This window comes from Notechis scutatus, chromosome 1, assembly GCF_049901735.1.
Source record: "Notechis scutatus isolate UNSWTSFEM ecotype Mainland chromosome 1, rNotScu1.2, whole genome shotgun sequence".
In the NCBI taxonomy this organism is placed as follows: Eukaryota; Metazoa; Chordata; class Lepidosauria; order Squamata; family Elapidae; genus Notechis; species Notechis scutatus.
The window spans coordinates 20,138,866-20,152,586 of NC_142009.1; the positions used below are offsets into that span (position 1 = coordinate 20,138,866).

Genomic DNA, 13,721 nt, shown 5'->3' on the forward strand with positions numbered 1-13,721 from the left:
CAATCAGGTTACTGATAGGCCCACATACACACTGATTTATTTTTCAATTAAGGCAAGCCATTAGTTAATGCTCGGGGAATCCAATATTCCATTTTCCAGCAATGGTCACAGGAAGAAATTAACCAGTTAAGGCTTAAAGCAGCAGGCTTTCTCCCCCATTGCTCCCCAGCAATAAGAAGAGTTTTTACCAGGTAGACTCTCTCTAAACATGGAGGTTTTATTTGGTTGTGGTGACTAACAGGGTTTTTCTCTGCCTTCTCCTTCATGAATTTGTTTAGTCCTTTTGGGACTATTTCAATTGGAATTCAGCTTAACAGCCAATTCCATAAAATTGTTGTCTGTTTTCCTTGGCCTGTCCTACATTTACAATTTGCTAATCTCATTAGATGGACTTGAATTCTAGTATTGTGAGAGTGGAAGTTAAGGAAAGATGATTAATTGAGTTTGGGCGGGACTCTTATCCAGGCACCTCCCTGAATAACAGAATTTCAACTTCAGTTTATATTCTTTCAATGTACTCAGCTGTAAATTTCTGAACTCAAGACAGATTTACTTCTAAATAGACCTGCCACAGGATACAGGATGGGTTTGTTCAACATTCCTAATTTGGTGACTGAATTTCTAAATACACCAAACAGGAAACCAGATTAAGTCACTAATATTAAAACCAACCAAATGTAGCATATTGTGGTGAAGACAGCACTTGGAACTAGTTGTCTGGTTATGCCATTGTCTTCCCACTTTCTCTTCCTCTGGGCAGTCCAGGCTACAAATGCATACAGCTCTTTTAAAAAACGAAACACTCTTTGAATGTCTCTGTGATCTGTAGTCCCAAATTGCAAGAGAGAGGGAGAAAGAAAGAATTAACCAGAGAGTGAAACTTGAAAATTACAAAGTACCCCTAAAATCTGGATTGCAAATACTAAGAGTCTCTTCTCTCAAATTTTTAAACAGATGTGGAACAGGTATTTCATGATTTCTCTTTTTGCTAAATTACAATTAAACGGAAATCATGAAATATTTGACTGTTCCTAGTCTGGATTAAATTAAATTATGTTTATTTTTCCTCTGTCTTTATCCAAGTCTACTGTTGAAAATTAACCTAAAAATACACTACCCAATTCAAATGTCATTCTTGCTCAAATAACACTATGAACCTCTGAGGTAGAAAAAATGAAAAGGTACAAACACAAGTTTCTTTTATTTTTTAAAATTTTCACCCCATTCAGGAATGTTACCTATAAAAAGGAGTAAGTAACTTTAAAAAAACAACAACAATGTAGGGAAGTCTAAGTTTTAAAAAAGTTTGCGTTGTGGATAGTGATATATAATAAAAGGTGACATTAGAGAAATTTGGATTTTAAAAGGATTTGGGGCTAAATATATATAGTGGTAATAATTAATGTTAATTGCCTAGAGGTGCCTTCTACATTAGGAAAAGTTCTGAATGAAATTACATATTTATCAGTTTCTTTTTTTAAAAAACTCACCATTAGTAAACCAAATCAATCTAAATTATTGCCCAGTTTATGGGGACAATAAAATGAACTTCACCTATATTGATCAACACAAATTTCATCCTTAGAATCATTCCTGCCAATTAATTGTTAGTATGCTAAGGAGAAAGCAGATCCTTCTTTCCTCTTAAGAGAACTACAAGAGGTTTTACTCAAAGGGAAAACAAGAAGGAGCTTTAGAGCAGTGTGTTTCAGCTTCAACATTAAAAGACAAATTCCTTGTGTGTCCAATTACACTTGGCCAATAAAGAATTCTATTCTATTCAACTCAATGGTGCGATTCAAATTTTTTTACTACCGGTTCTGTGAGCGTGGCTTGGTGGGTGTGGCATGGCTTGGTGGGCATGGTTTGGTGGGTGTGACAGGGGAAGGATACTGCAAAATCCCATTCCCTCCCCACCCCACTAACCTGCTTTCCAGCTCCGTTGTCCTGTGCAGGGCAACAAAAGAAGACCCAGCCAATCAGCTGGGACTCAGGAAGACAGAGAATAGATGGGGGCAGAGCCAGTGCTACCGGTTCTCCAGAACTGATCAGAACCTGCTGAATGCCACCTCTGATTCAACTCCCAGAATTCGCCAACCAGCTCTAGGGAACAGAAGTAGGACTGAAGTAGGGAGGATGCTGAAGTTGCTCATGTATACCCAGTTCCTAGATTGTGGAGAAGATCTACACATCTTTCTTGTTTGACATCAAGATGTCCACTAGTTATAATCAGGGGTGGGATTCTACCAGTTCGCACCTATTTGCTAGAACCGGTTGTTAACATTCTAAGTAGTTTGGAGAACTGGTTGTTAGAAGAAATTACTGGCCTAATCCTGTAAGGAAGGCAGGAAGGAAACATTCTGGTGTTGCTTACAGAAACTGCCTCTCTGTTAACCCATTGCATTCTTGGCAGGACTACACTTTCTGTCTCAGGAACTTCTCTGTAGTTTTCCCCCCCTCCTTTGCTGGTACTTTGCTTGTGTGGAGTGACCATTCAAAATTACAATAGCACTGAAAAAAGTGACTTATGACCATTTTTCACACTTACGACTGTTGCAGCATCCCCACAGTCATGAGAGGCAAGCGAGGAGATGCGTGCCTCGATGTGAGTGATATTGAGTTGGCCATGCCCAGCCAATAACATGACCACCAAGCCATGTCCACCCAATCACATGACCACCAAGCCACGCCCACCAACTAAGCCATGCCCACAGAACCGGTTGTTAAAAAATTTGAATCCCACCCCTGGTTATAATGGGTCACTCCTCCCAATGATTGGTGAAGTGGCCAAGGCGTTAGGCTAGAAACTAGGAAACTCTGAGTTCTAGACCTGTCTCAGGCACGAAAACCAGCTGGGTGATTTTGGGCCAATCCCCCATTCTCTGCCCACGAAGTCAGATTCAAGTGACAAGTTGATCAGCCAATTCCCGTCACCACCAATGAATCAACATTTGGTTGATCCGAAAAAAGTGTACCCTGCACTTGAAGGGAAACACTAGGAAATAAAACCCAGTGGCACAACAGCACTAAAGTCCCTCTGATTTGGCTTTGTCTGTTTTATTATATACCAAACCAGCTCTTCTAATCTCTCACACAGATTTTTGAAGGCAAGAGGCTGCTTGCTTTGGGACAATGTGTCTTCGGTTTCTCCAGGACAACAGGTAGTCCTTTGTCAGAGTATATTCATGAAATGGAAAAGAGCATGATCACAAGGTCAGCCAATGAATAGGCATAGCAACTAAATCAGCCAATGAGGACAGTTTGGAAACTGAAACTAAAAGAAGCCTAGGAGTGGCTCTATATTAAGCTCTGCAACTCTGCAGCTATGTGAAGCTCTGAGTCTGTCTGTTGAAAATGAAACTGCTTCTTTCCTCTTGCTTGTTGAACTAAAGTAAAAGAGAAACTAACTTGCTTGCTGAAGACTGGAGCTCTGCTCTAAACTTGCAACATGTTTCTGTCTGAGTTTTCTCCATGTTGGAGAAATCTACAACTGGTTTGTAAAATCTACTTATTATGTTTACAAACATGTTCAATGAAGCATCAGCCATCTATGTTTATTTTTCTGGCGCTGAATTAACACTGCAAAACTCTGAATATCCTTGATTTACAATAGTTCATTTAGTGACAGTTTGAAGTTATAATAGCACTAAAAAAAACACTGATTTATTGTATTACCATTTTTCATGCTACTTATTGCTTGAACCCAGCTGAGGTTTAGGAAAATGCCGAGTAGTTAATTTTCCCGAGGTAAGTGAACCTTGGTGGAAAGAGAAAGGAAAACAGAGAATCCACCAGTTTCATTTTGGAAACTACCCCACCTTAAAATGTGCGATACTGACTGGTGGGGGCATCAGAGGGGCCTGTGAAAGTTAAAATGGTGCCTGTGAACCATGCTTGTTCAGCATATATAAAAGAAGGAGCAAGATTTTGGTCATGCAGCCATTGCCCATACTTTGCCTTTTTTTTTTTTTTTTACTTTCCCCATGAAATATCCCTGACCTCAATACAACGGAGCAGTAAAGATGGGTTGTAGGATCAGCACAATTTCCATCACTCCATTTTCCTCCCAAATCCAAGAGGAAAGGAAAGCACATTAATATGGCTGCAAGGACAATCCCTGAAGAATACAATTTACCTGGACCCAGCCATTTTATTTACATTGTTATGGAAAACCATAATTTAAAATTTCCTTAGGATAGCTTCTTTAAGGATGTTTTCTTCTTCACTGTCCCACCCTGGGATTCTCAGCCAGTTCTTCATCCAAGTCTAACTTAGCTTCTGAGATGAGGTGATTGAAAGACAACCATAACTTTTAGGCAAAGGTGTGACTTCCTTCTTGCTAGGAGTCAATTCTAGGCAATGCCCACATTCCACCACTCAGCTGCCATCCCCATTCGACACATCTCCAGTCATTCTTGACCATGTTGGCTGGGGATAATAGCATTTGGAGTCCAGCAGCAGCTACAAGACCCCAAATTCCCTAACCTTGCCCTGATAGAACTAAACCTTGTCAAATGTCCTAGTAAAAACAGGTAGCTGAACAGTTTCTCTCTTCAAATACTGAGTTTTGAAGAGTTTTTGACTTTCTCTCTCTCTCTCTCCACCACCTCTCCCAAAAAGGTTTCTTTGGGGAAATCAGTGGTGGTATTCCGCCGGTTCGCACTGGATCGTGTGAACCGGTAGCAAGGATTTGGCGTAGATTGCCGAACTGGTAGTAAGTTCTGGCTGGCCACACTCCTGACCCGGTTGCCCAGTCGCTGCTAGCTTGCTTGCCCCACCCACCCGATGCTCACTCACCCCGTCTGCCTGACGTTGGCCCCCTTAAGGTATTTCTTTCTTTTTCCCCCCTCCTGACAACCAGCTGTTCATACGGTCAGCTGTGCCGGGATTCCCCTTGCTGAGGCTAAGGAAGACAAAAAATGGAGGGAGGGGCTCAGCCCCTCCTCCATTTTTTGCCTTCCTCAGCCTCAGAGGAACCTTCTGGGAGCAACACCCCCCCCCTCCCGCAGAGGCTCTTCTGAGGCGAAGAAGGCCTCAAAAAATGGGTGAAGGGGTAGCTGCAAAAAACAAAAACCACGCACACCTAGTCACATGGCCACACCCACCTAACCACACCTACCAAGCCATGCCCATGGAACCAGTAGTAAAAAAAATTTGGATCTCACCACTGGGGGAAATACTGCTAAGTGTTGGACAGCAGGAAAAACAGCTGCTTTCTTCAGCAAGCAGCCCGTAGGATCAGCAAGGATCTATATTCTGTCCTTCGATGAACATAATACACAAGCCTGATGATGGCAGATGAAATTCTGCCGAAACGTCTCTACAACTGTAAAAGCACAACTATAATGACGTGGGAAAATACCCGAACAGAGCTGAATACCATACATATAAATACCCGCGAAAGCTTAAGAAAACATATATATGTGTGTGTGTGTGTGTGTGTGTATTGTGCATTTTCCTTCATTTTACATCGCAATTTTACATCGCAATTTCAATTTTGCAACAATGATATGTTGGTTGTATCAGCACCTTTTTGAAGGGCAAAAGGTGATGTAGATGTTCCAGGGGATCATCAACACCAGACTAACTTTTGACCTAACCATCAACAACAGTGATTGATGTGGCACAGTGCCCATGACTGAGTTATTTCTGGCTTGCTTTTCACATTTTTAACCATTAGCATTATGGATATTTATTGCACTACTTACTTCCACTGTGTTTTTCCATATCCTTGGATATGCAAAGGAAAAATAACATTAGAATGTTAAATAGACCTACTACAAGGTGATTTCTTGCCTAATTAAGAAGGAATGTCAATATAGCAGCGAGAGCTGCTATATCCATTATTTGAATGAAGTGGGAAATAGACAATGTTGGAATGCTGGATTGTGCCACTTAAGTATTTTTTTTAAATGCAACTACGTGTATATAGTATATTAGGTAGGGAGAGAGTTATGATAAAGTTTCTACATACATACAATTAAATTTTCAAAGTGATAAACTATAGGTATAGACAATAATCACACACACACACACACACACACACACACACACAAAATGATACAGTTGAAGCCCCACTTCTTTTGGACATATGTCATAAGGATATCACATATAAACAAGCAATAGAATTTGGATCATATAGCTGCCATCTTGATTTTTTTGACCACCCCGGATGCTCCTCCTGGATCCTCCCCAATTAGCATAAGGAATGCTAAACTAAATGGACTGATGTTTCACTTGATATTAGATGCCTTTATAGTGCTAAAACAAATTGCTTTGGGAGGCTATCAGTGTGCAAAACAGAATACAAGAAATAGTTAATAAAATGGTAGCTGCAACAATGTTTAGGTTTTCTTTCTTTAATGAGGGGGGAAGGAATGATTGCTCAATGGTGAAAAATAAATTCTGCTTTAGTCAGGCCTGGTGGTATTGGAAAAACTCCTTCCCAGCATCCTGCAGATCCTCATCTTCCCACAAAAATGACTTAGAACAGTATTTTTCAGCCTGGCAATTTTAAGATGTGTGGGCTTCGACTCCCAGAATTCCTGACTTACAACACTGACTTAGAACAATAGGGTGTCAATTCCTAAAGCAACAATATCATAGCAAACTGTGTCTTACAATGTAAAGACAAAGTCCTTTACGTATCAAGTTGAACTTTAGCGAGTATCTGGGTGTACACATAAAGTTGGCCAATTTTTTTCTTCTTTTGGGATATTTTCTCGCCTTTCCAATCTAGTCTTCAACTAGTCCCCCGTCCAATTATTACTAACATCTGATTGGCACATAAGATCTGTGCCAATCTACTTCAGTGACTTCAGTATTCTTAGCTTTGGATTGCTCACCCCCGCCTCCAAAAAAGAGGAGAAAAAGTGGTGGCCTCTCTAGTTGAAAGCTTGCCTGCTCCTGCTTTGTACTAGACGGGAGTACCTGAATCTCTAAGGCCAGGATAGTACAGGTTGAATTAGGACTAGTGGTTTTACAATCATTTAAAGTTATGACAGCCTTAGAAAGGGTGCTTTTCATGCATAGAGCAGAATTGAACCCTTCGACAGGCAGCTCTTTCAGCCAACCCCTAGAGATGAGTGTATTTAAAACAGGATCAAAAGTAAAGTAAAGGTGCTTTTTCAAAGGGCAACTAGACATTGTTTTTCCTTGACAATGTTTTGCTTCTCATCCAAGAAGCTTCTTCGGTTCTTTTGAAAAAGTACCTTGGGGGCAATCATGACCTGGATGACTGAGAATCTCCATAGACATCAAAAGTAAAGGTTTGTAAAGCAATTCCTGCCCCATAATCCTGACCTTGCCAAGATGAGTGGCAACTGGCCAGGTTTTGAAAGAAAGCTTAAAGTGAAAGGGAGTAGATACCTTAGCACAGCTGGAAGTCTTGCTGATCAACAACTCCATCTTGGGAAGAGCTGACTCATGTTCCAGATGTGAGCAGAAGTCCCACATTTTAAATCTAGCTGCTCCACATGGAAACCAAAGAATCGGCCAAGAGGGGGATACATATGAAACAGTCAGGAGGTGGCTGCCATGTGCAACTCTATACATTTAAATGGGTTTTCATCAATTGCATTTTCAGGTCCTTCCATGCCATCAAAAACTAAAAACTCTCATTAGTTCCTTACCTAACCCACAAGTGGATGATCTTGATCAATGTCTACTGGTTAATCAAGAACATTAATAGCGGCTTCCGGTTTTGCCAGGCTTCGGTGGCGGCGGGGTTTCGCGATCTCCGCGATCCCTGTTGCGCTAGCCGTCTTGGTGCCTCCGATCCCGATGGTTCTGGAGGATAAGGCTGCCCCGTAGAGGCAGCCGAAGATAGGGGGGACCCGGACAGGGCTTTGGGGTTTTCGCAGACCCCTTACCCACCCGGCATAACCCCCTTTTCTCAAGGCGGTGGAGCGGCGGTCAGCAATGGCCGCCACAAAGAAGCCGGCAGCTGGACAAGATTGTGCTGGAGGAAGAAGGAAAAAGTTTTGAAGCGAAAGTTTTTTGGCTGAACTGGGACTATAAGATACATTAAATATCCTGAAAATCCTGATTTTTTGAAAGATACTTTGTTTCCAGAAGAGATTTATAAGTGGCGAGTGAAAGTGCTGAAAGAGAAAGTTTACTCTCCTTCCACACGGAATTAATACATGGACATTGAAAATCCTGCTATTTTATAGAAGGTAAAAATTTAAAGCTTTTTGTTACAAGTGGGAAGGGAGAGGACAAAAGAATAATTTATATTAAGATTTTGTTGGAGGAGATGCCTGGAAGATTTTGAGATTGGAAGTTAATCGCAATAAGACTTTAAAATACAGATTGGGTTTTTTCCCCCTTTCCAATTGATATTACCCCAGGAAGAAAAAGTGTGAAGAACTTTGTGCTCTGTTTGGATTGTTTGATGACTTTGGGATTTTGGGGAATTGTTCCAAGCTTTGAATTATCTTGGTTGTTTTAAGAAGAAGAAGAAGAGAAAAAAGAAGAAGAAAAGGTTTATAATGGCTGTATCTGTTGATGAACTGAGAGAGGAATATGGTAAAATAAAGAAAGAAGGTAAAGACGGTGTGAGAGAAATTTTTCGCTTTTTAGAAATGGCGCTTGCCACTTATCAGCAAACACAACAATTGATGGAGGAGGAGGAGGAGGAGGAGGAGGAAGAAGAAGAAGAAGAAGAAGAAGAAGAAGAAGAAGAAGAAGAAGAAGAAGAAGAAGAAGAAGAAGAAGAAGAAGAAGAAGAAGAAGAAGAAGAAGAAGAAGAAGAAGCCATCTTTAACGAGTCTACAAAGTGGATTAAGAAAGGAAGGAGAAAGAGAGGAAGGAAAAAGGACATAAGACTTAAAAAAACATCCAAGAAAGAGAAAAATAAGATGCAAAATCAATACAATGTTAGAAAGCAAAAGAAAAGAGAAATACAACAGAGAGGGGAAGCTAAGGGGGGTAAAAAGACCAGATGGGATAAGATAGGAAGGAAGAAGGGGGGGAAAAGCCACAAAGGTATGAAACAAGATGTGAAAAATAATTTTTTTTTAGGGATAAAGGGTAATGCATAATTTTGTTTTAAAAGGATTCTGCAAGGTACATAAGATAGTATTGTAGTATTTGTATTAGAAATAGAAAATTAGAATTTTATAAGACTTAAGTAAAGATTAAAACATTAAAGGTTTAATAATGATAGATTTTAAGATTTAATAAAATATTAAAAGGAATGTTTAAAATATTTAGTTTAAGTATAGAGTTTAATTGACTATTGTGTGGATGTTAGTATGAACTTATTACTGTGGTATTTGTTTTTGAAATAGATAATTGGAATGTTATAAGATTTAATGTTTAATTATATATTTAATTACTCTATGGATTTACTATTTTTTTCTTTTAAAAAAAAAACTTAGTAGGTAGAATGTACTAAGCAGAATCAGATAGGGAACTAGGTGTTACCTTAAATGTTAATTTAGGGGAGCGATGGAAAGGCATCATACTTCGATTAGTGATTTCAGGAGAAATCTTTTTTTTCTACTATAGGGAATGAGATAAATGGATAATTGGAAAAGAATGGACAAAAGATACAAATATAATGATTTAAATTAAGATGAAATAAATAAAATAGAATTAAGAAGAGTGGAAAGCAGGGAGAAATTATAATGAAGATATAGAAGGGTAAATAAGATAGGTAATGGCATATAAATTGAATATGAATTTAATTGAAGTCCATACAAAGAGAGGTAATCCGGGGCCAAGCTACTTTTTAAAAAGAAGTTTTATGTTTTTGTGTTTTGTGTGTGTATGTCTGTTTGAGATTTAATAAAACCTTGGGAGAAAGCGAGAGGAGAATAACTGTAAACAAGACAGAGGGAAATATGAATATGATGAGTATAAAATGGATAAATATAGAAGAAATGTAATTGAATAAGAGCAAAGAGAAATAATGAGAAATCTGCTAAAAGATATTTAAGTGGAAATGGGATATATTAGAATTATATTGTATAAAACAATGCTTTATCTGCCTTGTAAAAATTTATAATGGAAAGAGGTTTAATGTCTTTAATGACTAATGATGCTTTGTTTGTCTTTAAAATTAATAAAATTTGTCTCAAAAAAAAAAAAAAGAACATTAATAGCAATAGCATTACCAATAAGACTTAGACTTATGTACTGCCCCATAATGCTTTACGGCATTCTCCGGGGGTGGTTACAACATCAGCATATTCCCCCCAATAATCTGGGTCCTCATTTTACCAACTCACAAGGATGGAAGGATGGAAGGCTGAGTCAATTAATCAAACAGGTGGGATTCGTGAATTGGGCACCCAGTCGCAGGAGAAACAAAAGCGAGCTCTAGGGAGAACTGAATGGCTCCCTTGCCTGATCCTAAACACTTACCCAATGATGTAGGTAAGGACCACCAGTTGGATCAGTCGGAAGGTTAAGCCCACCTTCTTGTTGTGTACCAAAACCATCCTTGGGGTGTCATATTCAAATAGAAACGAGGAGATTTTTTCTGTGAATTTATGGCCCATAAGGAATAGCTGATGTGGATTCTTTGTTGGCTTCAGGCAAAAGTCTTCTGCTGATTGATTCTCCCAAAGTTTGTCTTTCTCACGTTCTGCTAATCTTCTTTGACTTCTCAGCAGGCTCTGCTGTCTTTCCCTGTAAGCAACAGCAGAGTCCTTTCTCTTTCTGGGTGTAGTAGTTTACTTTATATCTCCTTAGATGGTCTGGGGGTGGGACGGGGTGTGTTTACTGAGTGGAGGCAGCCACAAACCACCACCCAAGGACAGCTGAGCAGGAAAGATTCATTTTTTACATCCTGTTCTGGACAATTATAGAATGGAGTGATGATTCCAAAGGTTAGAATGATTTTTATAATTTTTTTAAAGTCAAGTTCCATGTAGATCCCCACTGAGATGTTTGCAGATTCTTTTGTTGCATTTTATAAGTCTACAATTGAACATCATCTTGTTCTTTTCTGGGCTCAGGGGAATCTCAGGATAGTGAGAACAAAGGCATGATGGAAACCCCACCTTCTTTTTTTTTGTGTACGATGCACATGAAACAACAGTGGGATTTGAGCATACCATTGCTTTTTTTCCTTGACCTGTTTAGGACCCTTCCCTCCTACAGGTATCCTCCTAAGGTGATTCCCTGTTTGGGCTTAATAATGCCTTGACCTGACAGATAGTAGTCATGTTCTAAAATTGGTGTAGTTTTGGAACTGCACTCAAGAGCCATCCCATGTGCAGGCCATCATGGTAGTCTAAGTGAAAATTAGCAAAACATGGATAATTGTGACTAGGCCACTCTTGGATAAATTTCAGCAACAACAACAACAACAAATCTTGTTGAACAACTCCATAGGAGATGCTGCTGGGGTTGGTATGAATGTTTGAGTAAGCCTAATCCAACTCATATGTTTTATGCTGAGGCTACAGGGTTCATCAGTGAAGAGACTATGATGCGTTTCCCAATAAGAATAAGCTGGATAATGTCATGGATTCAGTTACACAAGAGACTGCATTTTTACCATAAGCCTTTCAGTTAAATTTAGATGTCCTGTTTTTCTGATTGTCACCAATTTGGCATGGTGGTCTACTCAGCCTTCCTTAGAAGGCTGCATTTTGTACAATTCATGTTTTCACTTGGCTAGAGTTTTCTTTAGAAAGCCTGCCTCGATCCCTAGATTATAAATGATGGTTATCAGGTTCTGCGGAGCCTATATTTGGTAGGCATTCTGATGGTTATGAGATATTCTTTCAAGTTTAGGGGCCTGGCCAGTGCCATGAGAGACTGACTGATCTCTTGATCTTTCCTTCTGCATCATTTTTCCTTCAGGCCCCAATCAATCAAATCCAATCATTTGGAAATGCATTTTCAATATCTATTCTTTCTCATACTATCCTGCATCTCCTGAATATATTCCATGGGGTGGGAGGCCCAGAGGGGGTTGGTGGAATGTAAGCTCTAAATGGATTTGTTCAGCTCCTTTATGGATTTAGATGGATGTGCTTCAATGTAGAACTGTTGCTATGCAAAGAGCCAAATAAACAACAAAGCTCTGGTACATCAATTGTCCCTTAATCAATGTGCTCTTCTTGGCCTTAAAAGTATTAATAAAGACATCGTCTTTACTAATCCTGTCTTTTGTTTACAGCTTTTCCTGGGTAGATGCTTTCAGTTAACACAAAGGAATTTGAAGTAAAATTATCCTTGGGGTTTCAACACTGTTTTGTTCATCACGACTGCTCATCGTAGTACATTTTTTGTAATATAGTGTTTATAAAGAAGACAAATCAATTAGGAGTCTTTCCAATTATATGCCAGTATCAGAAAGCTGTGTAATCAAATATTTGGGGTTTAAAATATATTTTTTTAATGATGTAAGAACAAAGTCCTAGCATGGGCTGACAAAACTTAACAAAACTTACAGGGATATGAGGAGAAACTCATTTCCTAGGATAAATTTTTTTAACAAACCATCTCCTATTACTCATTACTATTGAGTTATTATATATTATTCTGTTATTCTTTCTATGATCATGTGTATGCATCCCATTAAGCCTAAAGAAAGTCTGGAATGGTATAAGATTTCCTGCCATGGGCAGGGAGTTAGACTAGAAGATCTCTAAGGTCCCTTCCAACCCTATTATTCTATGTTCTATTAATCCTAGTACAATGCGTCAACTGGGTGAATCCATGAGAATTCACTGGAGTTGGGTGGTCAATACAGTTAAATAAATAATACTACTATTTTTTAAAAAATGTGTGTAGGAGCAGAGCCATGTTAAGTCTATGCTGGCAAAAAAAATGAGGGCGCCAGGTGCACATCTGTCACGAAAGTTTATGCTGTTTAATAAAACGTGTTAGTGTGAAAAGGTGTGATCAGACTTTTGAATTTTTATGAAGATATTTGTGATTCGTGTTGCATATATTACTAACGGTTAGAAGTCCTCTTTTGAGTTTGTTATTTGAATTTTCAAGTATTTGCTATAAATGCTCAGATTTTGCTGAAGCAACTTTCAGTGATTTTCTTCAGTGATTTTTCCCAAGGAGCCATTAAGTTGGCTATTGTCTCCAGTTATGGCATCTTTATTAATTATTGCTCTGTTGTGGGTATCATAGGAGCTTTCCAATGCTGGGCATATAAAACTCCTGCTGCTGTTCACCATGTGATTTTTTCTAATGTTATATCAATAAACTTTAACAAAAAAAACTTGTTCCTGGTCTGAACTGCACACTGATTTTCAAAAAAAATTTGAATTACATTCCTAATTCCAATCCAATATTGCTTAATTCTTTTGCAGGTCCATCAAAAGTGGGAAAAGTTTCCTATTTGAGTTTTACACTTCCAGGAATTATTTGGAGATCCTTTCTACATTTTAGCCAATTTATCTGGGGATAAGTACCATCTATATGTGATTTTGTAAACATTCTCTCTGAGGTTATAACATAATGTAAATTTCAGTCCCTGCATCCACATGTTTTCCCATTGTTCAATTAGTATGTCATATTGAAATGTTTTTGTAAACATACAGTTTTAAGTGATTCATCTTCTGTTTCCAATTTTAAACAAAGTTTATGCATTTTAGCAGTATAACATTTCTTCTTTGTACACAGTTCCATTTCCTCTAAACTTCGCTGAAGATGTTACCCAGTGGTGGGATTTTTTTAGTACCAGTTCTGTGGGCGTGGCGTGGCTTGGTGGGCATGGCACGGGAAGGAGACTGTAAATCTCC

At 38.9% G+C, this 13,721-nt stretch overlaps 1 protein-coding gene across 2 annotated transcripts in view; it reads right to left on the minus strand.

Annotated features, from left to right (window-relative positions):
• Window positions 1-10,664, minus strand: part of P2RX1 (purinergic receptor P2X 1) — a 51,830-nt gene extending 41,166 nt beyond the window's left edge. For both annotated transcript variants that reach the window (XM_026672335.2, XM_087957856.1), the window contains exon 1: window positions 10,372-10,664. In XM_026672335.2, the coding sequence (XP_026528120.1) occupies window positions 10,372-10,508 (137 nt within the window). In that variant the 5' untranslated portion in view covers window positions 10,509-10,664. The remainder of the gene's footprint in view (window positions 1-10,371) is intronic.
• Between the last annotated feature and the right edge of the window lie 3,057 nt (window positions 10,665-13,721).